At 40.2% G+C, this 27297-nt stretch overlaps 1 protein-coding gene across 1 annotated transcript; it reads left to right on the top strand.

The window, feature by feature from the left end:
* Positions 1-6737: 6737 nt before the first annotated feature.
* On the top strand, positions 6738-25957 carry RAB43 (RAB43, member RAS oncogene family). The gene is made up of 3 exons (XM_082059920.1): positions 6738-7016; positions 16829-17012; positions 17892-25957. The coding sequence occupies exons 1-3, from the start codon at positions 6798-6800 to the stop codon at positions 18143-18145; spliced, it is 657 nt and encodes a 218-aa protein (XP_081916046.1). The 5' UTR covers positions 6738-6797; the 3' UTR covers positions 18146-25957.
* The last annotated feature ends 1340 nt before the right edge of the window (positions 25958-27297 follow it).

Below are 27297 nucleotides of genomic sequence, written 5' to 3'. Positions count from 1 at the left end.
AACAGTTGGTACAAATACTGCAGTTTTGATTTAGCCTCGGCTTTTTTATCACTGGCGATGGGGCAAAAACAATCATAAATCCCGCTTGCTCTCAGGACAAAAATGGGGCTACAAGTCAGGAGAGGAAAAACATTTTTTATTTAGGCTGAAAACACATTGAGTCAATGACACCATATTTCCCTAACACTATTTTTACCATCCATGTTTGGAATCAGTAGTTTTCTTAACCTAGCTTTATTAGTCCGGCAACTAAATTACCATGCCATAGACATACCGCCTTCTTGCTTGAGGAGGATAAAAGTTCCAATGCAGTTCAGAGCTGAAAATTCACAAGGCAATAAACTGCAGGAGGGTTTGGGGAGTACTGACAGCACCATGACATTGTGACAACTGTTACACTTATTACCCCTTCTGGTATGATAAGAGGAACAAAAAGTCTTTTAGAAACCAGACTAGACCTAATGTAATGAGACCAGGCAAAATGTAACAGGAATTTAACAGAGAAACAACAGCTCTGTAGGGACTGGCCATGAGGCAAAGCAGGACAGCCTTGGTCTGCAGGCTGGGCAAGCGGGATGTTCCACCAGATAAAGCAAGAGCTCCATGGCTTTTGCTGCGCAGCAGCACAAACTGACAACACACACACTCAAGAACCCAGGACAAGGAGCCGACACTGGTGAGCCGGGAGGACCAGGCTGCCAGGAGCAGAGACCCCAAATGGAGACCCTCGAATATTTGGGAAAACTGGCATGTGCACTTGAAATGAAGCTTTGCTGGCTGCGTGTCAGTTCCATATTCTAGATATAGTGAAACATTGTTTGTAGGATATATTCTAGACTTGCTCAAATCACAAGGCCAAAGTAACAGTTCTCAGGAAATAAGAAACCTGTGAGACATAAGTCTTAACTTGGAAAACATCTACACGAACTCTTCAGAGCTGAAGTAATCCTTATGGTACTAAAGGAAGAAAATGGGACACTTCATTTTTTTAATCTCACATGCAGACATTTCAGATTTCACGTAGGAGAAGCAGCAGCAATTACAGCATAAATACTGACAAAGTATGTTGAAAAGAGAGGAAGTATTCACAGCCACTACTTACCCTGTTCACGCATTTCAGAAGGCAATGGAGAACAGTATGTTTCAAACAAAGACACTAACATGAGATCATACTCAGAAAAAAACCCAAGCCTTTTACAAACTGTAAGTAGAAGAAGGTAGAATGTCTTGAAAGCCAAACACGCAGTTGTAGAGAAATGAGAAAGCAAACTTCTTTAATGAACAAAAACACCACCAGATAAAGAACTCAGGATCTAAGTGCTGCCACAAGCTGGGATGCATTAGCTATATGACTATATATGCAGGAATGAGCTGCAGTTTAACTCACTCGAACCTCTGTTTTTACCCCGGGTGATTTTTACAGTATCAACAACAGTCATGCTATTTTTTGTAGATTTATAATAGTTTTTTACTTTTACAGTGGGTTTTGGGAAGAAAATTGTTCATATATATATATTCAAGTATATATGCACACAGGCACATATGTACAAGTATATATATACACACACATATATATCACACCCATATAAATATATATCTTCAAAAAACATATTCACATACCTTATATGCCCTTACTAAGATAAAGATATCTAGGCTGATACTGTTGAATGTTTTACAATCTTTCTTTCATTTTATTACATCAACACTAAAACATCACTAAGCCAAAAAGAGAGTTAACAAATGCAAAAAACGACACCGAAGGAGGACAATTTACACTGCCTAAAACTGATTCCTAGATTAAATGCATCAGCTCTGAAAAGAAAACTTGAGCAGTACGAAAAGCTTTACCTAATCGATGCGCAGCATCATCATTTTTGAAGGCGCAAATATATTAGAATAACCTCAGCTCCCTCAGCAATCTGCACCAGGGAAAGGAAAAGTTTACACCAAGAAATCCAGCTATTGTGACAAGTATCAGAGGATCTCAGACACGTGGAGACTGTAAAAACACAGATTTTAAGATGTCTGATAAAGCTGCAGGTATGTTAATCTCACACAGAAGAATAAAAAGTTAGCAAGCTATGAAGATTTCCAGGTGGTTCTTTACCAAGTCTCTAGCACTTCAAGCAACTTTTCATGAATGTGCAGCCACAGGCCAACTGGTAAATCCTCAGTTTGTGTGCACGCTCTGTGGGATTCTGGTTGCACTGGAAATGCAAGAGAGGAACACTAACAAGCATACGCGCTGATCAAAGGTGTTTCACCCATTCCCCCTACTCCACGTTCCTGAAGGCGCATCTACAATCTACAGCGGCAAGACGACTCAGGGCAACAAACAACTCCAGGAACTGCACAGATACCCAAAACTAGGGGACTGGCCTGTGATGATTTGCCAAACGCACCTGACTGCGAGGAACCAGGGGTTTCAGTTTCATCAGCAACTCTTGGTGCTTCAAACTGTGATTAACAGCTGTTTTAAGAAATCCGTTCTGCTAATTGGGATGGTTTCTGTAGCGGTATGTCTCTTCTTACTCTCTTTGAGATAAAACCCGTGCAATGACTGGCTTTCATTCTCTATAGAATGCAGACAAGGAAAACAGATGGGTCACCAAGATTGATAAAAGCTTTTAGAAACTAAGCAGGGGAGAATTTGCATTGCATTCATCCAGAAGATGATTAAGCTATGTATATGAATATAGCATTTCAAATGACAACTGAGTCAATTGAAAGGAATTGGAAATAGCTTATGGCTTCTAATATTCAAAATGCATAACTTGGAAAACTTCACGAATGCAATTAATTTTTTTTTTAATTACCAGCTTGTTGTGGAACTTGGCTGATAACACATTCAACACTCCTGTTAGGTAACAAACGCATCACACATGACAAAGTGAACAACTGTGTAACAGAAGCGATTTCATTGCTGGGAATCACCCATGGAAGAGACAGAAACGTTCTCCTCAGAGCAACGCTGGGCTCTGCAGGCCCACCAGAAGAAGAGCTCCACAAAAATCCTTGGTCAGAGAAGTTTTAGACCCCAAATTCATCCCTGTTTGTTGGTCAGCAGCTTCCTTAGAATTTGACAATTCACTGCCACTTGTGCTCGTACAATAACAGACCAGGCAAAAGCAAAAGTTCTGCTAGAATGGGCCACAAGTGATACAATTAGCATCATTTTTCAAGATTCCAGGAGTCTTCCAAGTGCTACAATCACTGTAGCTTTGAGGGACAAACTTTGTATATTTTACATTTCTTATAAAAAGTAAACATTTATTTAGGAGATATCTCTTTTAAAAAAGAAAGTACAATATATTACTATTTTTATTGTCTTGAAGAAAGCAATCCATTCAAGCTGACACAGCTATAACATTAGCAGAATCTAAAGCCACCCAGAAATACAGATGCTTAAACATTATTTTAACCAAAACCTAACCAAAGAAAGTTTGGACCACATGAGGAGCACTAACACATCAAATAGCATGCCTGCATTATAAATACAAGGAGGAAATGTTGAAATTCGCTGAAAATTTTATCTTGGAACACAGTAGAAACAACGTACCAACCAAGCTATCATTCAAGTAGTCTTGGTTTTCAAGAACAATTTTGGCAATTGTTCTATATCCACACTGGAAGCTATTAAGAATGAATGCTCACTACTGCACAGAATTACAGCAAACTAGAAACTTGTAGAGTCATTGCACGATTACAAAACTTACTTTGAACCCCCACCCTCTGCTCCTCCAAACAGTGCCGCACAAGATTGGGTAATATATTTCAGGACTCCTCATGTTTTTCCAGTGTTTGATATGAGATCACTGTGTATGTTTATTTAGAAGGTCAGAACTTAATTTGCTTTGTAACTCCAGATCTCAAGCAGCTGCTTTGAAATAGAATACAGTCTCCCACTATCAAACACGGCAATCGCAAGCGACCTTGCACCTGTAGCAAAGGCTCTGAAGCTCAACCCCTTCGCTAGAGTTGAAATGTAACTTGTGTTGTTAAACTGAGTCACCGGAGTGAAAAGGAAACTGTGACTAAGGCCAGTACAGGGGACCTTCTCCCGTGTTTTGGTGCTGTTTTCTAGTAACTACTGAAGTGGCACTAGTGGACAGACTGCTGTTGACTACTGAGTGTTTTCTGGCACTCCCTGCTCTGATGAAGGACTCCAGTACAGCCAGATACAAATTGGAATTGACTCAAACCCATTTTGTTTTTCCTAATCTTCGCATGAAACAGGTGTTAAACCCAATGGAGTCAGGATTAATCAGAGACAAGCATTTTAACATTCAAACCACGATTTATGGCTTTCACAACTTGAGAGAACTAATGAAAGATCCCTCATTTGAGTGTAACAACATAATGTGACAATATATGGGTTTTGTTTGGGGAACACTTCGTTTTAGAAGCAGTTAAAGACTCATGATGACAAGCGGTAACAATGACAGTCGGTAGAAAAAAAGAGTTTGTAATCATCTATAGCAAGAATAATAGATTTATAATTCTCTTTATGGAAGTAGTACCTTTATTTTCCCACTAAAATGAGGTCATACAATTAATTCAAAATATTAGAGACTGACATCTCTAGCAATGTTTCTTCCTAAATAATCTAAGTTCCCTGAAGTGCTTTGCTCAGATACTGAAGACATAAAAAGTCCTAATTAGCATGACAGCATGTGCCCAGTGATATCTTACTTCCTCTTTAACACCTTTTTTTCTGTCCTGTTTGATCAATATCCTAGAATTCAGTGACAGCTGAAGTCAGTATTGCAGGCTACCAGGAACAGAACGCCTTTGTTCCTGCCTGACACAGAACTCACACCTCTGCTCTAGCTTGCAGGTTACCATGGATTGCCAAAATATGGACACCTGAAAAGGAATCATTGGGAAGCCACCCAAAAGTCCACTGATTTGGAGCAATTCAAGACAAGCTGGCCTGGTTGGTCTATGAGAGTCATAGATCAGGTTGTTCACATCCTGCACAAACACCTATAGGAAATTTCGACCCTCACTCTCTGGCATTAAACAGTTTCATTTTGAGATTTGGCATTTGAAGCTATGAGGATGGAATTGTGCAAAATCTTTGTTACAAAGAACAGACTAAGAAAGTGTGCTGTGTCAAAGTATTCTATTAGTAAAGCTGATTTTTATAAGCACCTCAACTCACCACATAATCTAAAGGAAAGTACTCATTGAAGAGCAGTTTGTTTTGTAGACAACCCAGGCCGCAGTTAAAACACGATTAATTCCAGATTCCTCAGATATACCTACCTCAACACACATAACCAGTTTGTGATGCAAGAGGAAATGGCCTCAAGTTTCACCAAAGGAGGCTTAGATGCGATAGTAGGAAAAATTTCTTCACTGAAAGGGTTGTCTAGCACTGGAACAGGCTGCCTGGGGAACTGGTTGAGTCACCATCCCTGAAGGTATTTCAAAGATGTGTAGATGTGGCACTTAGGGGCATGGTTTAGTGGTGAACTTGGCAGTGTTAGGCTAAAGGTTGGACTTGATGATCTTAAAGGTCTTTTCCAACCTAAATGATTCTATTATTCTATTCTGTGAAATATTCACACAGACATATGTATGTAAGACAGGTAACATGATGTTAACAGTTTTAAAGACGTGTCTGAACAGTGCAGCACCTTGCACGGGTGAAAAACCGTAGCCCTGAGCCTTGGCCTACAACTCTGGAAACAAACCACACCCCAGCTCAGACCTAAACATGAAAAGCCAACAAGGCAAATCAGCTGCACTTCCTGGATGACTCAATGGTGTAATATTGCACCTGTTTACTGCTATGTGTCAGTAACTGTAAAATACATCAGCAGGATGTATAACACAAAACTTAGTCCAGCAAGAATGTGAACAAATACTCACTTGTGTAGGTTCTCTGTGCAGGACTAGGGCAGTGGTAGCGATGAATGGCTCATCAGTGCCACTTGGGACTGCTGACTCTAACACACTTGACATCTACTTTGGTAAACACAGAGTAAAATTCAACTGCAATCACCGTATTTCTGTGTCACCAAAAGCTGTACAGTTTCATTATCTTTCCCAGGCAGTGACTGCGTTCAATTCTTTTTAGTTCCACTGGGGATAAGTAAGGATAGCTGTCAGACCCCATTCTGGAGGTGCTTTAAGCCCTTTTTCCTGCTGTTTGATCATCCTGTGCTCAGAGGCCAATGTGTTGTAGGAGAATCTATGCTGCTTAAGGTCTGAGGAAAATTCCACCAGGTAAATGTCCTGTCCTCTTTCTAACCCTAACAAGTAGCTGGTTTTCTTCAGCAGAAGAAAAGCAGAGTCAGATTTAGGGTTGATGTGTTCTGGTTTAAGAAAAACTATAAAAGTTGCACTTTCTGAGACACCCTATAAACAGTGATTTAAGATAACTTAAATATGCCTATTTTAGCAACCACTCCTCAGGCTTCTCTCAATGTGCCAGCTCCACATCCCTTTCAGGAAACATGACAGTCCAGCTGAGGTTCCTTCTGGCTTGTAAACAGCCCCTCGCCAGAAGCCTGTCTGACAAGAGGGGTGCTGCACTCACAGCAGAGCGAGTGCACTCACAACTCACGACCGCTGACTCTAACACACTCTAACACACCGTCTAAACACACGATGGTTTACACCGGACCGCGCCCCGAGCAGACCCCGCCAGCCCCGGCCGGGCATGCCCGGGAGGCGGAGAGAGGGCGGGCCGGACGCGGGCGGGCCCAGCGCTAGGCCCGGCGCGGCGGGGGGCGGCGGGCGCTGCGCACAGCCCGGCTCCCCTCGGCGGCGGGCGCAAGGCCGCAGCGATGCCCGGCCCGGCAGTGTCGGGGGCGGCGGGGCCCGGCCCCGACCCGGAGGAAAGCTACGACTTCCTCTTCAAGCTGGTGCTCATCGGGGACGCCAGCGTGGGCAAGACCTGCCTCGTTCAGCGCTTCAAAACAGGGGCCTTCGCCGAGCGCCAGGGCAGCACCATCGGCGTGGACTTCACCATGAAGAGCCTGGAGATCCAGGGCAAGCGGGTGAAGGTGAGCGGAGCGGCGGCCTGGGGCGGAGGGAGCGGCCGGACGCTCCGGTTCCGGGGCAGGCAGGAGCCGGGGCTCATCTCCCGGCCCGCCCCCAGCGCCGCGGAGCTCCGGGCCGCCGAGATGCCGGCGGGGTCATCCGGCCCCGGCCCGGCTGCCGGAGGAGGAGGCGGCGGTGGCGAGCGGTGCCGCCCGCCCGGGTGCCCCGTCCCGCTGCGGACTTGCCCGGGGCTGCTGCTGTGTCCCGGGGCGGGCTGCTCAGCGCCGGTGCCGCCTTCCCGAGCCCTCCCGCGGGCGAGGAGGGACCAAGCGCATCCGTGGCCGTGTTTTGCTGGGGCAGGAACAGCCGTGCAGCCGCAGGCTGGGCTGGTTCCTCGTTAGCAGCGCCTGAAGGCCGGTAAAAGCCCCTCCAAGGCTCACTTGCGGCCGGGCTCTGCCGCCGCTCTGCTGTGAGTGCAGCACCCCTCTTGTCAGACAGGCTTCTGGCGAGGGGCTGTTCACAAGCCAGAAGGAACCTCAGCTGGGCTGTCATGTTTCCTGAAAGGGATGTGGAACTGGCACATTGAGAGAAGCCTGAGGAGTGGTTGCTAAAATAGGCATATTTAAGTTATCTTAAATCACTGTTTATAGGGTGTCTCAGAAAGTGCAACTTTTATAGTTTTTCTTAAACCAGAACACATCAACCCTAAATCTGACTCTGCTTTTCTTCTGCTGAAGAAAACCAGCTACTTGTTAGGGTTAGAAAGAGGACAGGACATTTACCTGGTGGAATTATCCTCAGACCCTAAGCAGCATAGATTCTCCTACAACACATTGGCCTCTGAGCACAGGATGATCAAACAGCAGGAAAAAGGGCTTAAAGCACCTCCAGAATGGGGTCTGACAGCTATCCTTACTTATCCCCGGCGGAACTAAAAAGAATTTAACGCAGCCACTGCCTGGGAAAGATAATGAAACTGTACAGCTTTTGGTGACACAGAAATACGGTGATTGCAGTTGAATTTTACTCTGTGTTTACCAAAGTAGGTGTCAAAGTCCTCTATTCTTTTTTTATATAGAAATTAACTTTGAGCAGATAATTAAAAGCAGAGAAAGTTGCAGAAATTGAAGAAATGAAGGCTTAAATTTTTTAGGAAAGGAGGGGGATTAGAAGTTGCACACCTAGGCAAGGTGTTTATTTTCTTGGCAGTATCACACACTTCCCTATCACATATAGCTGTGGTTAGCAGATGAAGAGGAAACCTGGATTTTCTGTCTGTGCTGTTATAATCTCTTCTGTGCTTTCTAGCAAGGGAGCTGTTGGAAGTGGGGTTTCTCCTTTTGGATTGAAGCCTGGCTCCATATAAATGCCAGGCACATAGCAAGTGACAAATGTGGCTGTTCCTGGTGCCAGGGGCCTGGCCACAGAGTTGGGGAGCAGGAGAGGACTGGCCCAGGAAATAACCCCAACTCCCTACCTGTGCTCTTTCTTCTTGTCACTACTTACACCTGAATTAGTAGTCAGTCTGTAATGAAACCTGTGGGTTGTTGCTAAGTGTTTAAAAAAAAAAAAACAACTAGTAAGAAAATGCAAGCTCTTGAGGCTTTTTCCTTGGAATGTTCTATACTTCCCCTTAGAACAAAAATTAGGGAGGCACAGATTGAAGAAGAGTATTTTAAGCATTACTTTGGGCAAATTAATCCAACATTGTTGCCTGTTTACCTTATAGATATTTTTGATAGCTGCTGAGTCAGGGACACAGCTAGAATATGAAAACATTTGCTTGGGAGTTTTTCTTTTTTTGGTCTGTTAAGGAGTTGGTTATATGTGAAGTTTTAAATTCCACTCAGACTTTTCCAGTTTGATTGAGCTTTCAGAGCAGCCCATCCAATCTAGGTAGGATTGTTCAGCATGCTACAGGAAACGGAAAACAAGGATAATACTTTTGTGAGCTCCCTTATAGAGTAGGTAAATAAATTCTTACTATCAGATGTATCTTGCACATTTGACAGATTTGGGTTTGGTGTGGGTTCCAGTGATTCTAGGAGGAGCACTTTAGCTCTCCAAACAGACCATGTCCTGTCCCCATAGTAAACAAGCCTGTACATGTGCTCTGTGGGAGACACTGTGTGTCTCATTGTGTCTGGCTCAGTCATGTGAGACATACTGTGTTTTAACAGTTTCGGATAAATTGTTGATTAGGATGCCTCAGATCGAGGTGTTTGGGACATGTTTAAAATAAAGTTTGACCTTACAAAAAGATCCATACAAAAGCATGCCAGGTGATGATTTTCTGTGCTGCTCCCTTTTCATTATGGGTTTCTGCTACTCAAGACAGTGTCTTCGTAAGGAATGTGAAGGCTTATTTTCTTCTTAGCAAACGGTGCAGAGTACGACAACTCCTATTTTTATAATATTTTGTAAGCTCATCTTCAGATGAGAACAGAAAAAAGTCCCACGGAGCTTTTGAATGCTTGCTCCACATCCCCGATGGCCTAAGCTTCGTCTTTGGTCAGGCTGGGGACAGTATTACAACACAACAGAGACTATGAGCCAGATACTTCTTTTGAGATTGAAACAAACATTTTATGGTTAATTGTGTTAGTGTCCTTGTCTGTTTAAAACTTCAAGTGTTGTCATTGCAGTTATATAATGTTTCTGAAACGTTTGGAGCCCAAGGATTCTAAGTCTCACTTCCTTTTGATGCATTTTTGTTGGATAAGGGAAAAAAAAGCATGTTGGGATACTAAAGAGATCTAAAAGTTCTGCAAATAACTCTTTAATTGTTGTTTTTAAACTCAAGGCTTTCTGTGCATCTTAAAGCTGCATTATTTCAAGTGCCTTAAGTGATGCTTACTACAGCACTGCTTCATCAGCTACTGAAGCTGACTAAACTTCAGATTTAAAGAGATGTTAATGCTTGAAAAAGGATCTATTAATGGACAGTCCTGATAACTGAAGCATTTTCTTTTTAAATAAAACAGTAAAGTATTGGTATCGTAAGCTTCCCCAGTATGCGCTAACCCTGATTTGCCAATATTTATCACTTCCAGAGAGGAAGAATATGTAAGGTTGTCTGCACCATCCAGTCTCCTGTTTCTCTTGTTCTTGTTTCAAGATCTCCAGCTGTAATTTGAGGGGTTGTCTGGTGGGATGATAGAGGCCCATTGCCCGTGGGACAGGCTGTTGTGAGCCATGGGCTCCTGGGGGCGCTGGAGAAGGCAGCCCGTGGGGAACAGAGCCAGGCAGGATTTGGCAGATCTAGCACACTGGGTTCTGCTGGAACTTCAAAGTCAAAGCTACCTGTGATGACCACCTTGATTTTTATCACAAAGGCAAATTCTGACCAACATATATCCAGATTTTCCCCCCTCAGCTTTATGAAATATCTGCGGTCTATTTTCATTTTTTAAAAATCTCTAGCATATGCTTGTTTAACAGGCTGAAATAGTGGCATTCTGCCCTATAAAATACATCCTCCTTAGCTGGCAAAATCCTACAGAGTACAGACTGTAGTTCCCAAAAGTTGTGGTTGTTGACTTAATGCATAGTGATTAAAGTCCTATTGATAAAGTAATTACTTGTTCTTTAAGTGTGAGAAAGCATCTGGCAAACAGAACAAAAAATGTTTTGTAACTGCTATGTCACTCTAAGAAAATATTTATAAAATGGTGGCACTAAGACTACATAATGATAGGCAAGGACATTCTTAATTCCTAAGTACATGAATTGTGATTAGTAATAACAAAATTCCTTTCTTTCACTGAATTTCCTCTTAAATTAATTGTGTGTCTCTAATATCTACTTTATGCTGTCATTTCATAGTGGTTTACATATACTGAGTATTTTTTCCTTTATGCCATAGTTTTTCTCTTGCTGTATCTTTCAGAAAGCAGCAGCAGAACACTTGAAAACGAACACATTATTTTTTGGACAAATACTTCTTTATGTATCACTGCACTCTTTAATTTGCAAGCTTTTTCAGCCCATGTGATATCAAGATTCTTGGCTTTGATTCAGGCCTCATGGCTGTAACTATATTCCTTTCAGAATGGCCCAAAATATAATGTGTCATTATCTGGCCAAATTGCAAGTAATATAAAATTATGACTTGTTAACTGTCTTGATTCCTGACTGTTGTATTTAATAACACTGCTAAACAAATAGAAATGAAGCTATTGGTTACTCAATGGAAGAATATTCTTTGATATCCAGAGGAGAGTGTAGCTCTCTTCTGTGTTAACTACTGTGACACCCATGATGCTAAAGCAAACAGGAATGCTGCATTCCCAGCAAACAGGGATTCCTCATTCTCTGAAAATGTTGTAGGGAAACAATTGAATGGATCCGTTTATCCTAACTGTGTATGGATATCGCTTTAAATTGAAATATGTTGCCATACAGATGTTGGTTTCGTTGCTTTTGACAAAAACTGTATGGGTTAAGTTTCCATATTGTTTCAGTAAGTTTTTTTTAATGAGCAAGTGTTGTGATTTGTCAGTGGACAGAAATGTATATTATTGTTTGCCATTTGAGGTGACAGGATTTGGACACAGTTGGTTAAGAATCATTTAGCATGGTCTTTGCACCCACCATTTCATTGCTGGAAAATTTTATGGAAGTTGCTATATATTGAAGAATTCATAGTACAAAAGTGACACTTCTATCTTTTTAAAGGAAGGTATCAGCAATAGGATGTACTTCGTTATTCTTAATGCTCCTTCACAAGCAAAACTAAACCTGAACTCCTGTGATAGTTTAGATGAACCAGGAAAGTTCTTAGTAAGTTATGTAGGAAGTGTGGGATGGAGAAATTATTTAATGTGTCTTGAGGCCATTTGTTAAGCCTTAACCTGTGATAAACAACATGTTTATCAATGCAAGAAGACGCCACGTCAAACCATTTGATAATACTCATGCTCTTTGGTCAACCTGTCACCCACTGTCTTAAAGAAAGAGTTTCAACTATAGAAATAGAGTCTTCAAGCCTAATCAGACACCCCAGAATGTTCTTCTAGAGATCCACCATAAATTTTGCCACCTTCTGTTTTCCTTCTTACATTAAGTTGAAACATTCCTTGTTTCAGTTTTTCTCTGGTGTCTCTCATCCTCCCATCATGTGCCAGTGTGAAGATCCTGGCTCAGTCTTGACCTCTTCCTAGGCTGGGGCCAACAGCTGACAGGTCATCTCCAGTCCCTCTCCCATGCTCAATAAGGTTGTTTCCCTCAGACTCTTCTCACAGGGTGTGTACTCTGGATACCTGACCATGTTGATGGCCCTCCCCTGAACTTGCTCCAGTTCTTCAATGTCTTCCTTGCGTGGGGGGCCCAAAACTGGACACTATATTTTAATTGGAATCTGACAAGTGCTGAATAAAAGGGAATAATCACCTCCCTTGATCTGCTGGTTCCTGGTCAGCTTGCTGCCTGCAGAGACCCCCAGGCCTTTTCAGCACAGCCGCCCCCCAGGCAGCCAGAGCCCAGCCTGCGTCTGGGCAGGGGCTGAAGGAGATTAACTCCTTCCCAACAGGAATAGATGAAAAAAGCAAATACAAAAAGATGTTCAAGACTTTGTCTAAAGTAATTATGGAAAGCTCCAATTCTACAGCGGTTATATGGAGTCATGAAAAAACTTACAGGAGTTAATAGTTGGTTTAGTGCTTTGCTGTTCAGTACCAGCCAGTGCTAGGGGCTCTGCTGGCCAAAAAAAGTTCAAAGCTAAGAGCAGATCAAAATAACCAGCTTTTGTAACTAAATGGGCATTCAATTGTAAACAATTAGCACAAGAAAGGTGGCTCATTGCCTTTGTTCACTTAGGGTATTCTGTCATATTCCTTCTGAACAAGAGGTGTTTATTCTGTGTTCTTTACCCTGTCCTCATTTGTCACTAGGGATGGTCCCCTGAAGACCTGCTACCAAACTCTTATTGCACAGGTGGTTTCCCTTAGTATCTTCACATGAATTTAACACAATCCTCCAGCAATCCCAGCTTCTCTCTTTCTTTCACCAAAATTGTTGTGAAAGTAATTACAAAGAAGGAATTGCTTAAAAGGTTACTAAGTGACAGACATGGCTTTCATCACGTTATTTACAAAGTTGAAGCACTTAAATAAAGGAAATAAATAATTAAGAACTTTGTGTCATATACTGCATATGTGGTACACTTATACAATACGAAAGACTATATGATTGTACTTTTTTGGTAGCCTGTGGCTAGTACAGTTCACTTGGTATTTTGATTTTTAACGTTTAACTTACATTGAGAGGCTTTTAAATGAGAAATACTAAAACTAACTTTTTTTTTCCAAAGAATTTGCAACTGTTATTTCTTGTCAAGAGTTACCTGTTTGTAAAGATAGTTTAACAAAGAGACTGTATAAAACTTTGACTGTAAAATGATGGGTCTAATTTGTAGTTGTGCTTGGTATTTATATATAGTTCTTGTTTCTTTTTCAATAGAATTGTTTGAAATGTATCTGTGTACCCCTACTGGAGAAAATACTATTAACTTATGATCAGAACTGGTATTTTTGTAATGACTTATTTTTTTTTAAATCCTATATTGGACTGATTTGTGCTATACAGAGATATTTTTTTGTAGAGTTTTGTAAGGATGCTGTCAAGCAAATTAGCTACATTTTGCCTCTAGGAATACATCTTCCTTTAAACTAGGTAATCTGCTTCAGAATACTTGCATACTCTATTATGTCTGTAGTGTGTGTTCTTATTGTTTTAAAATAAGACAGTTATTAAAACTTCAAACACTGTGACAACAAGGTTTTCAAGCTTCCAAATTGTGAGGAGTGAGTTGTTATTAGCCCCCTACAAAGTACCTTTGCACACTGAGCATGCTGCAAGGCAGACTGATCCTCACCAGCTAGAGCTGCCGGCTCTGCACACGTCTGCCAGAGACAGAACAAGGGCTCCGTGCTCAGCTTCAGGTGAGGTTATTGCATCGGCTCACGCCCACCTTCAGCAACAAGTTAAATTGAAGGGGCATATTCATGATTCGTTCAAGAAAACTTTGCCATTACTCTCCTCCCTATGCAGTCTGTGTGCTTTCAGTATAATTAGTATTAACCCTTCAAACAAAAGGAAAAAACTTAGTTAAATCAGTGCTCTCTGTATCAGATTAACAGCTCCTAGTTTCAGTGCAGGGAGAGGGCAAGTTTTTGATGACTGTGTGGTCTCAGTTTGGCTGAAGCAAGTCGTTAAACCATGCCCTTATTTGACTGACTTTCCCTGAAACAGAATAAACACCCACCTGGCTCCTTCTGCCAGCAGAAGGGATGGAACAGTAACCAACATGTGTGTCGGTTGATATGTTTGCAAAGAAAGTATTGGATTTTGGGTCTAATGTATCCCGTAGTCTCAACAATGAAAGCAAACCTACAACAAACTGATGATAATATAAAGAGCTAAATAATTCAGAATCCTTACACAAAAGAGGAGTGACAAGTAGGGGAGCAGGAATTTCAGATTCTTAAGGGAAGGAGCCTACCTGGAGGGCGTAGGCTGGGACGATGCTGGCTGGGAGGAGATGGCTGGGAGCTCCTGGAAGGCCAGTCCTCTGTGCTGTTCCCAGCAGGATACTCAGGGCTTCAGCAACTGTGTATAATACATTCAGTCCTGCAGACACAGATAGAAATGTTTGAGTAAAAAATGTGTAGGGGTGCTGCAAGATCTTGTTGGTGACATTTTGAGGTTGTTTTATCACCACTGAAAGGCTGTGGAAATGGGGGGGTGCCAGAGAAAGGCAAATATATTCAGAAGGGCAAGAAATCCTGAGAACTACAGGCTGGTCAGACTCATTTTGGTCCTCCAGGAAAATCACAGAGCAGTACTTCCTAGACGAATTGAGTTTTGACCCCACTTTGAGCAGGCAGTTGGCTTTGCCACCTCCCAAAATCTGTCCCAGCCTCAGTGATTCTATGGTACATACTTACACAGAGGTTTTCAAAACCCAGTGTACAGCACAAGGCCCAAGACTGGTTTGCTCAGTCACTCTGCAGGTAAATCCCTTCTATTTATACTATGTGAAAAGTGTAAGCTAAAATGTTTTTTGTTTTTTTTTTTTAATTTAAAAAGCTTATAATTATTCTATATGCACAGAATCTCTCAGACATCTTCCAAGAGTTGGGTAATCATCATTAGCCTTGTTTGCACTTTGCTTAATCACGTATTAAGATTTAAAACTATGTAACAGACACAAAGGTCTAGTGGGAGCCTAGAGTACAGAGAACGTCTTACATAAACCTGCCATGAACTTCCTTGTCTCTAGTAACTGTCTGTTCTGTTAATAATCATTGCTCTGTGGTTTTCTGAGTCCATTACAGTCCCTTCCCCTTCTCTGAGAAAACTCTTACCAGGACAGAGAAGTACTTTTTCAGTGGAGTGATTCCTTTTAAGCTGTATAAATAACATTTGGGATCTAAATGCTTGGTTAGCACAGGAAAGTGATCTGATCAGCACAGCCTATTCCAAAATGAAAATTTATGCTAAAAAATGCAGCAGTCAGAAGATACAAAGTACTAATGTGCAAAAGAAATAAATGGAAAAGTTATTCCATATAATTTGGTATAAAACATCACTGGCACATTGTGTTTAGTTGTCTGCACTTGAAAAGAAATGAGTTCAGAGGGAGGGGAACTAATTAACAGGTCTACACATATAGGGAAGATTTAAAAACCCAAGAATATTTGCTTATGGCCTGTCTCGGTTAAGAGGAGATGCAGAATACATAAGGAATGACACAAAGAGACAAGCAGTGGTCTCTCATGTCTCAATCCCCAAATGATAAATGAAAGTGCAACAGAAGGACAGAATATATAAAATTTTAAAAGGAAATTCTTTGGTTTCATTGCTGCTATGTATTAAAGCCAAGAGCTTTGCAAGATTCAAAAAGGATTAGAGATTTAAGTGGAGAATGAGAACATCCACAGTTACTTTAGATTAAAAGCTCCTGGAATATAAGCCGTCATGTTCTAGGACATTAGACAACCTATAAAAGAAGAGGCTTTAAAAAGAAGTTTTCCTTATGAGCAGGATATTGTGTTTGTCCACTCTGAGTTATTTGGCTTCTTCCTCTGGAACATCTAGTACTGGGAACTGAAACCCTGATACTGAACTCATAGCTCATACACTGCTGGATTTAGGCAAAAATCTCCGTATTTCTTCCTTCTGCCCAGATGTAATGTCTCTTCTACCACCTAAAAAAGGACAGGTGACTAGACTGACTACATCTTTGACTTCATTGAAACCTAGAATTCCTGGCTTTTCTAAAAGTTTTACGGTTTTCTATATATATTCTTTTAATTGTGTCGTGTTTCCTTATAAAGCAGCCTCAGTGCTCTCAGATGCCAGTATCACATCCTACTCCAGTTATTATTGTCCCTGCAGCAGAGCTGGCAAAACCGTGTTGGTAGCTCAGAGGACAAGCTGATGAAAACCCACCTGTAGTTCCATTGACACACCAGGCGATGAACTGGATCGGCTTGCCTATGGGCTAAGATCTTATTTTTCTAACTCTGCTAGAGGAGGTGGCAAAGGGGTAGGGCTGGGCATACAAAAGTGATCATTTCATAACCTGCCACAGAAGGATGCATCAGAGCTCACCTGCAGGAACCCAGAGTGTCTCAACTGATACAGATAGAAATTTTGAGCAACCAACCACAAAAGGTTCTCCAGTGTATATTATTGTCCTTAAATCATGAACAAAGACCTAGAAAAACATGATGCCAGAATGTATTGTGTATAAGGGAGATTTATAAGAAGGCTATTGAATCAAGCCCTAGCTTTTAATTCAGTGTCTCGCTGTATGCTTTGTTTAATTTAGCTGCAGATCTGGGACACGGCTGGCCAGGAGAGGTTCCGAACCATCACGCAGAGTTATTACCGCAGCGCAAATGGAGCGATCCTGGCGTATGATATCAGCAAGAGGGGCTCTTTCCTGTCCATTCCTCGCTGGATCGAGGATGTCAGAAAGTATGCCGGTTCCAACATTGTACAAATACTGATTGGTGAGTTAAAAATAGTCATACCAAGAACTACATGTTACTCTACAATGTAATTAGTTGCAATAGTTGTTTAAGATGGTTAAAAGTTTTGTTTTTGGTTGAAGTTAAGATATATGTAATAGATCCAATTGGAAATTTTCCCAATTTTTTTTTTTTTTTTAATTAGGAAGTGCTGATTCATGAAAACAGAAATGTTTTGCTTTGATCAATTTGTGCTAAGATGTAGCCAGCTTTGTATCAGAAGCCAGCTTTGAATCCTTTGCGTCTCACTTAATGGAGAACTGGGTGCCCAGGATCTCCGGGAGCACAGCTGCCGTGGAGCTACTCTCATGATAAGGATCAGAAGGTTGCCAGGGCCCAAAGAAGCTCCATCATAGCAAGCTAACGTGTTTTGCTGAACTGGAACACCCACATACTTCAGCAGATGGAGAATTTTGGAAGGACTTCAGGGCAATCAGGGTTTGTCAGTTCTCTGCTAGAAGTTCTGCTTCCCATCCCAAATTTTTCTGTCTCAGATGTGGCTCAAAGCCTGTAGACCTGTAGTATTCTACTGGTAAACTGCTGCTGTTTCATAAAATGGTTTTAGCTTTCACTTCTAGCCCATTTTTCTTTTGCTAAGGTCTACAGCCACCACTCTTCAGTTACTGACCTTTTCTATTCTCTGTAGCAGTCATACAGAAATACAGGTTTCGGAGATTATCTCATCCAGCCTGCTCAAAGCAAGGCTAATGGCAGGTTGGTCAGGGCCTTTCAGTCAAATGTTGAAAATCTCCAAGAATGGAAATTCTGCAGCTTCTATGGGCAACCTGAGAACCTCCTGCTAAATATGTAGTCTAACAGAAATAGTCATTATGATTACTCCATTGTTTTTTTTTCTTCCAGGAAACAAGTCTGACCTAAGTGACCTTCGAGAGGTTCAGCTGGAGGAAGCTCAGAGTCTGGCTGAACACTACGATAATATCATCTGTGCCATAGAGACCTCTGCAAAAGACTCCAGCAACGTGGAGGAGGCTTTTGTGAAGATGGCTACAGAGCTCATGATGAGGCATGGAGGCCCCATGTTCAGTGAGAAGAATACTGACAGCATCAAGCTTGACAGCAAAGACGTTGTAGAAAGCTGGGGATGTGGTTGCTGATCCAAGCTAGGTGATATCCCTAACTTTACTGGAATTTAGATGGTGCTTCACCCTAATGCTGAGTAGCATGGTAGCCATATTCTCCTCCTGTGAAACCAGCAGTTTTGTAGAAGTTAGACACAATCCTGTTTGCTTTGGTGTCTTATTTTTAAAAAGGGACTCTTGAGAGGTAGTCCTAAAAGTCAAGCCCTCTGAAAAACTCACTCAACATTTGTCCCCACCATTTTCTTTTGTGTAACCTTCATACAAGTTACAAAAGCAGAGGAAACAACTTTGAACTGGTGATGTGGGGTGAGGAGACAGATGGTTGGGGAAGAGACTGATGCACGCCCAAAGTCCGGAAGCATTTAGCATGGAACTGTTGGCAAAGGAAGTTGCTTTTGGAATAGGCAGTCTTGACAGTGTCTCTTTAAATCCTCAGCACTCCACCAATGACCAGAAAGTGATGGTGTCTTTGATGAAGGTGTTTCAAGTGTCAGAATACCCAAGGATTTGATTACAGGACCAAATAGCAGTCACCTGTCCTAGGGCATATGGATTGCTAGTTAGTAATGGAACAGGTGAGGAAGCCTTCTCTCAGGTTTTTGTTATAATTTTTTTAAGTTATCATTTTAACAAAAAGCAAAATCAGCCTGAGCAATATCACGTGACTTGCTGTCAAGCAGGATTGGACCAGTGTAGTTATTTTAAATACAGCCTTGAGGAGAGGGTAGATGCGTTTTACTTTTTGCTGTTTGCACAGTGATAGCTCCCTTTTCCAAGTGGGTATCATTCAGTTTTTTGCCCTCAGGTCTCTTAATTTCATTCCATAACTCAAGACCTGCACCACTGGATGCAGGAACTGGAGAAACTTTGAACTGACTGGTAGCCATGATCTCCTGCCATGTGCCTAATGGTCATCTACAGGATGAATTCTGGTCATGTATTTGACATTATGTTACCAGAGTGTTTATTGCTTAAGTAGCATAAGTGGATTTGGGCTGTTTTTTAAACCATCTCTCTAAATACAATCTGGGCATATAATGGGAAAGAAGACTTCAGAGTAGCTGAAAACTGCATGCATTGCAACCTCTTGGTTGTGGAAAACCAGCGTCTTTTCTAGTGATTCCCTCCCAACTTTGTATTCAACTGCTTCCCTCTCCCTATCACAAGTTACCAATGGCTTTTCATTTCTTGAAAACACTCAGCAGGAAAAATCTGTCACTGTTGTTCAGAAGTCTACATTGTTATGGATTTGCAAAGGCAGCAGAAGCAGGATTATTTTAAACTGCAGTTAAAGCAAAGGTGTTCAGACAGGACAAGTGATTTTTGCAATCCCGATACTTTGAAGGAGGTTGTTTTCAGAAAGCACCCACTTAAAGTGAAGTCACTTGTTGTTTTTGAAAACCTTGATCAAAAAGGACCTGAACTGGTTTGCTACTAGGGCTACACCAGTTTTTAGCCATTCAACATATCCAGTATCATGAAAATCAAAAAGATTTAAGAAAGGGCTAGTGGATCCTAATTTCAATACTATTAATCTTCCTACAAAAAATATTAAACCAGTCTCTGGTCTTTTGGTTTTTTAAACTATGAGATAGATAATTGAGGAGTTAGGGATGCTTTGTAGCCTGTTTGGTTCTAATTTAAGGGGTTAATTTTCAAGTTTTATAGTAGTAAGAGTGAAAGGGCCTTAAATTTTTCAATTAGTATTGTTTTCACAATTTGAGTATTTTATATGGAAGGGCAGGTTAAGCTCCAGTGCTCAGTACTATTTTTGCATAGTTTTCCAGGACCTTCCCAGCACTCCTACATCGAAAGATAAGAGGTAGTACATGTCCAGCAGTAGCTAGGCACTGAAAATGAGAATTGTCCAATCTCTAGATTTATTAGTGATTAGCAAACCTGGTATTCCACTCTTGGGAAAAATGATGAAGACAGCCCAAGCTACAGCTCAAGTCCCGATAAATGTTTTTCCTCCTTTTTAGGTGGTCCTTAAGATACAGAATACTAGCAAGCATTTGATTTTATGTCATGACATATTATAGTTTACATCTGTAGGTCACAGTCCTGCAGTTCTGCGTGCTTGAACATGGACCCTCAGATAAGCTCAGTGTCCCACTATTTGCAGGATTAGTGCCAAATTATTTAAGCCATGCTGATAAAAATTCACACGCATTTAAGAACAGTATTGCTACCTCTCAGATTGAAATCAGTAGTTTACATAGTAACTCATCTTAAAACTGGAGCAAGATGCAAAATGAACATAAATCCTGCTTACAGTGCAGTCAGTGAATGATTGTGTTTTTACAGTAGATGGAGAAATGAGCGATTATTGATCCATTGCCTTAGTTCTGAGGTTTGTTTAGTAAACAAGTAGCATCAAACCAAGAACTATACTTTTTCTTAAGAGATATGTGATGACAAATCTTAAGTTAGTCTTGAAGGTTGAGCCTCTGTCTGCAGGTTAGTCTGTTTCCGTCAGAAAACATGAAATACAGCACCAGTGATTTGTTCACTGGGTTTTCAAATGAAGGCACTGATCCAGATTGGTTTTCATTTTGCTGTTGAAAACTAAGACTATGGCTTTAACTCAGCTTTTTCTTCTAACTCTTGGCTCTTCTGTGTTGTAAGAAGTGTAATACAAATTTGCATGCCCTACCTAACTGAACAAAAGGGAACAAAGAAACAGACTGGAGAGCTGGATTATTTTTTCAGGTTAGTAGCAGATACAGATAACAGTGCTTGGGCTATCAGTAGTAAAAAGTGATTTCAATTACCAAACCCTCTCTTGGTCTATTAGTAATAGCCCAGTACTCAATAGGTTGACAGCTTCTTGATCAGAAATCAATTAAACAGGAAATGTGAATTAGAGTTTTTCACTCCCTTTCTGAAGGCTTTTGTGAAATCTGTAATTCACACACATAGCTATGTAATTCAGATATTAGGAAGACAGTCCTGTTGGTTTAATTCCAATAATCCTAGTGAAACCAAAAGGCTACCTGGGTGAAGAGAGTGAGTAGCAATAAACTCGAGATTTACGGGTAAAACCTGAGTTTCAAATCTTAGGTTACAAATGCGTGCTGACGTACATGAAGTCAATAATTCAGTAGTGCAGGATCAGAGTTCACAGCATAAACATTTGCCAGAAACCTGTTTACTGGCAGTTGAAGATTAACAAGACTATGGTGCAGTAATTGCTTTTAAGCAGATCTCCTTGGCTGACCACGTATTTGCATTAGTGTTTATCATTTATTTTTGGCAGTACCCAGACTGTGCAAAATATTACAAAAACACAGAAGGGGACATTGATCCCTGCCTTGTACCGCTTAGGAGTGGAATGCAGAGGCAAATACTGAAATGAAATCAGCAGAATGTGGTTCCCAGAAGCGTGGGCATTGTTATCATTTGTATTGGTTTTGATGTAAGCTAATTTTATCTCCAGTTACCCATACAGTCCATCATCATGGATGGAACTTGTATTTACATAACTATAAATCTTTGTACAATACCAAATGTGTCAGCCTAGAAACCTGCTAACGTTTGCTTTGCAAAACAATTTTTTTTAAAAATGAGAACAGAGGAGAAGTCCTAAAAATGTTATTATTCTCACTGTAGTGGAAAGCAGGTCACATTTGGGTGGGGAAAAACTACAAAACTAAATGAAGCCCAACTAGCACTGCATGGTTTTCCAAGAACTTCATGAAAAGTGGAGCTCTTGTTTGTTTTTTCCTTTGCCTTTAAGGAAGATCATGTTTATTTGAAGAATAGAGTGGATGATCACGTGCAATATACAGTAGCACCCTTAAATAACATTAAATCCTTTCCTTAATATGCCCCAGTAAATATTGTCCCACTAAGATTTACACCTCTGTTATTTAATCTCATAGTCCCAGCCATCTGACTATTTGAATGTCTTTTGCCATCTCAGGCCAGTCCTGAGGGAACAGGGAAGTAGCAACATTATTAGTTTCTCTCTGTAGGATTGTTTTGAATTTATATGTTATTTCATTAATAGAAATAGTCTATGTTTACCCATCCTGCCTCCAAAGCATTTATTATACTAACAGACCAATGACATTTGCCCTATTGCATTATTTTGTGTAAACACTATGCTGGAGGAACATGAAGTGTGAACAATACATGCTTTGAAAACTGAAAAATTAAGTGACTCTCCTTTTTTTTCAGTTTTCAAAGCATGTAATATATGCTTTGAATATATACATATGTATATGATTAGCAATTAATTACCAAATAATAAATTATATATATATATAAATTAACAATTAATACATATGTATATGAAGCCTCCTGGGTATCTTAGTGTTTACTGGCCAGGTAGTGTTAGATTTCTTTTAACTCTGTTGAATTGGGTTATAAAGCTATTGAAAGCAGCAAAAAATCTCAGATGGAAGCATTTAATTGCAATCTCCACTGCATACTTTAGAAAAATACCCCAAAATATTCAGCAACTAGGTGTTCTGATTGCCAGCAGAAGTTCAGCCCTCTGTATCTTTTTATCATTTCATTTAAGTTTACCTGGAAAAGAGCAGGGTTACAAAATCAAAACCAACCAGCCAACCCAAACGTACATTTACTGCTTATGGAATTGTTGCCAGAGGTTAGATAAAAATAGCCAGCATACTCTTCTATCCTGATCTTAGCAGTTTTTTAATATGACTGAAAAATGTTAAAATGCACTTTAAAAATAATTATTTGAAGTACAAAGTGGTTTTGATTTTTTTTCTCCCGCTTTGTCTCTCTTAACAAGCATTTCTATTACTTGAACATTGGTAAAGGCAGTTCCCTGTATTACATTCATAACTTCAGGTGTCACTAAAGACAGACGGTGTCAACAATTGTTTTGTTGGTCCGGGAATTAGTGGCCAGCGGAAAACAAGTGAACAGAATAACTCCACAAGAATGGGAAAAGTGAAGCCTAATTAACAGTCAGGGAAGATTTTCTGTTTAGTCCGATTATATGTGTTAGGTTTAATCAATGCTTACTCCGTCTAAAGAAAATATTTTCCTTCCCAAAGGTAAAATAATACACTATACAAAGAGTTACAGGTTTTCCCGTTCACTTTTTGTACAACAGAAATTTGACTGCTGTCTATATTGAACGAGAGTGGACAGCTTAGCTAGTTAAGTGTATGCTAACAGAACATTTGGAGAGCTGTTAAATTGCCTTAAAGCTGTATTTAGAACCTATTCCTTCCATTACGAGGTAAAAAGTATGTCTCTCTCCCCCAGGACACCATTTTAAAAACCTTTAGAAGATCCAAGATTGTACATTGATTAGAATTTATTGAGGCTGTCTTTATCATCAAAAAAGTCACTTTTTTCATATTTCTTTTGCAAGATATTTTTAGACCTCAATTGAGTTATTTCCAACTGGATTATTCAGCTGAACTGCTGACACTGATTTCTACTTTCTTTCAGCCTCAAATTTAACAGGAAATCGAAGATTAATCTTCCTATCACAAAACGCTGAAGGGCCACCAGATAGACTATTATCAGCAGGTTTTTCCACATGTATATCTATCAATCTCCTGCTCCTGTGACAGTTACTTAGTATCTGTCATGTATGTATATAATACACTATACAGCAGAATCAATTAAGTCCAGCATTTCAATCATTCATCCAAGCAGGTAGTGTAAGTCAGGGTAAGATATTAGGTGGGTACAGCAGCTTCACAAAGCTGCTTCTGTTTAAGCTACTTCTGCCTAAGGCTTACCTAGCACATTCTAAATTCACTATTGCAGCTAAATTACTAGGAGTGAATTAAAATTAATTACTAAATTACTACAAACTATATTATTACAAGTGAACTGTTTTAATCATAAACATAACATTAAAAAAAATCCTAAATTTATATAATTTAATTTTAAAGCCTAGACTAGGATACTAAGAACAGTAGTCACCTATTTTCAGCTTTCAGAAGAACGTACACCTTCGCATTGACTACACTGTAGGAGTTTAAACTCAGAAGAACAGAAAAGTCAGTTAGAAACCAGGCTAGGCCTAATGTAACAAGACCAGACATAATGTAACAGGAATTTAACCCTTGCAAAGCAGAGTTAAGGAGTTTTTTTGCTGACTTTCTGGTATCAAAACCTTAATTTTCCCATAAACTCAGACATCTTAAAGTACGCCCTGTTCAGATGTAACAGCTGACTAAAAGGATTGAAGTTTCTCTGAAGTTTAGCGTAGAGGAAGTACCTTACATATGACCAAAATTATGGCAAGCTAGCGGTTAGGAATTCTAATTGTTGAATCAATTAAAAAACAAAATAAAACAACTTTATGACACAAAGATTATCTTCTCCACATAACAGCAGAGGAAAACATTAATTGGAAGACTGTATTTCCTTAGAAATTGTCTTTTTAAGGCAGCTGACCAACACAATCTGTGTGTTTCCAAAAGCCAGTCTCTTCAGTAACCACTACGTAACAGCCTATTACACTGCACTGTGCTGTAGAACATGCGATGATCAACACCTGTGTTTTCAGCAATAAATTCTATGAGCAATATAGACTCATAAGAAGATGCGAGGGAGTAGTTTTGGCTGTCTAAACTACTGTATGTGAAAACAAAAGTGTGAAAGATGGTCCTTTGAACATGGCATGCAAACTTGTCTTGACAGTTTGAAGGTACTTCTAAAAAGCGAGTTAAGAGCTGGATTTTCAGAGACATTAAAGCTGCAGACAGATGCCAACCAATGTCTTCAAAAGCATCTAGTTACTATTGAAAAAAAAAGCACAAAACTTGTATGGAACCAGTTTTGCACTAAAGGGAAATAGTTAGCAGGAAAAACAAATGCATTCATGTGAAAGGCAAAGCATCTTGATGATTCCGTATTTTTCATGTTCATTCCCTATTTCAATGCGATGTGTAAGTAAGCATTTTTCCCCTTTATAAATGGTATTAAATTAGATTACTCTTAGTGTGAAAAGTGGTTTGATACTTGACAAAATAAAACGCTATATACATTTTCTTAAGAGAGTGATAATATTGATGACAAGAATAACTTTGCTAATACAGTTTGTGGTGTGACATAAGGGATTTGCAAGCTGGAGTTAAGTGTTGGAATGGCGCTACGTGCACAAATCCTTTCAAAACCTGGGGAAGCCAACAGGTGAGATCAGACACGGTCCTGCCTGGCTGATGTACAGCAGACATGTACCAAGCAGAAGGTGAATTGAACTATTTGTAACCGTTTTTAAAGATTTCTATTTTGTAAGTCTGTAAGGAGAAATGCCAAGGTTTTTGACAGATCTGCTCAGTGCTGCCAACCCAGCTTTTCCCTCCTTTGTGCCTCACTCAACGGTATCTGACAGATAGAAGCCCCACAACTCCACAGAGCAGATAGCACCCAGGTGAGCCTGGCTCGCACACCTGTTGTGGAGAAAACAAAAAATCTCTAATTCATATTGAATTCATTCACTGCATTCCAAAATTATTTGAGGGATTTGGATGATAACAGTGTTAAAATTATTCTGCATTTTCTAGGACAAATCTGTTGCTGTTTTTCAAGGTTTCTTTAGAAATGCAGGCTGTACATTTCTAATCATCAGTAACTACTTTGCTTTTAAACTGTCTTATCACAATACTGTCTAGATAGTTTGGAATATGAGGAGACAAGGGAGCAAGCTTGCATACTACAGTAATTTTTATACTTTACCTTCATCTATTTATGAATTTATTATGAAAAATATTTTTAAACGTATGAAACCTGCATTTTGTTGTGAATTTTCGCAAAGTAGTGGATACATTGTACTGTGTATCATTTAAAAGGTTTAATTAAAGCAAACATTTGGCAATTAATACATTTTTGTGGTTATTTTATGCATGTGCCTTGCTGTGGTTTACTATCAGAAACGAAATCAAGTTTTAAGACATTTAACATAGTACAGAGTATAGTACATAGTCTAGTCTTCTACTTTTACACAAGATATGATCTAATGTACTCTTCATTAAACAAACAGTGCTTAGCTTTCTTTTATCCCTACAATTGCCCATCCTTTACATCAATGCACGCATATTACATTGTTTCAAATGAGTAAACTCTACAGCATAACTGGCCAGAAGATTAAGAATGAAAACACACATCCTCAGTGTTGGAGAAGTGCAAATAACTTTTTTCAGTGCTTACAATTGAGTGTAAACAGTGTAGTTGCAACTGTACCTTTGCAGGGAACATTTAGATCCTGGATTTTGTTTTATTTTCTGTAAATTAAACAAAGCAACACCTCCTTCCTTTTGCTTGGCCCTTTAATTCTAACGTCAGTAGATGAGCTAAGCAGGTTTTTGAAACCAAATATTGATTCTGTATTCAGTCTGCTATTTCAATAAGAGCCTCAGATACCAAACCAGCAATTGGTAGTTTTCAAGGAAATGGTCTTGCTCTGAACCTGGTTCCCTGGAGTGCTGGGTGTAGCTGAACACAACTGTCAATTCTCTTATTCTTTACTACCAAAACATTCTGGATGTGACTATAGGTGTCCACAGTGCTTTGGAGAATCAGTGGAAGAGATAAATAATGCAACTGAGACTGAGAAATGAGACAGAACTGGGAGAAGCAGCTGATAAACAGAAGGCTGTTGGGAACAAAAATACAAGGGAAAAGTCAAAGCTTAGCACAACGTTTCCATGAATTATTTTGTTAGTATTTCTCCTTTCCATCTATCACCTAGAAACATTTTATGAATGAGAAAAAGGTGACAAAGAGCTGACACTGAAGTTCTGAAAGTGGAGAGTGGTGAGAACACGGCTGTGGAACCAAACTCGTCCCTGTGAGGAACAACCTTCGCTGTGTGGCTTCCACGCCATAGCTACTTATTTTGCTGAAGAAAGCCTGAACATTTGTCAGTTTTGCAAAGCACATAAAGCCCAAACATCAAGCAGAACTGGGGCATAGATGTCTCCTGTTTCAGGAGCACCAAGCTCTGACTCTTCTCTCAGACTCCTGGGGTGCAATTTCTCAGTACTTGACAGGAAAGAATTACTGAAGAGGGATCAAGCACTTCACACTTGTTTGAAACCAAGAAAGGGTGTGAATGAGAGGAAGCTAAAATTACGAACACTCTCTCCTGCTATTTTTTAAGCATTTTGGCTTTTTGAGGGTCTGTGGAGTCCATATTGCCACTTACCAAGCTGGGATTCAGACCA

The sequence above is a fragment of the Streptopelia decaocto genome (genome assembly GCF_964273445.1).
Source record: "Streptopelia decaocto genome assembly, chromosome: 8".
NCBI classification, from domain to species: domain Eukaryota; kingdom Metazoa; phylum Chordata; class Aves; order Columbiformes; family Columbidae; genus Streptopelia; species Streptopelia decaocto.
The sequence above is the reverse complement of the archived record's forward strand: the minus strand, read 5'-3'. Positions and strand labels throughout refer to the sequence as shown.

What these genes read in the sequence shown, in the direction of transcription:
- RAB43 (XM_082059920.1), top strand. Translation starts at nt 6,798, where the DNA reads ATGCCCGGCCCGGCAGTGTCGGGGGCGGCGGGGCCCGGCCCCGACCCG. An exon ending in TCCAGGGCAAGCGGGTGAAG is followed by an intron (nt 7,017 to 16,828) that starts GTGAGCGGAGCG and finishes TGTTTAATTTAG; the next exon opens with CTGCAGATCTGGGACACGGC. An exon ending in CATTGTACAAATACTGATTG is followed by an intron (nt 17,013 to 17,891) that starts GTGAGTTAAAAA and finishes TTTTTCTTCCAG; the next exon opens with GAAACAAGTCTGACCTAAGT.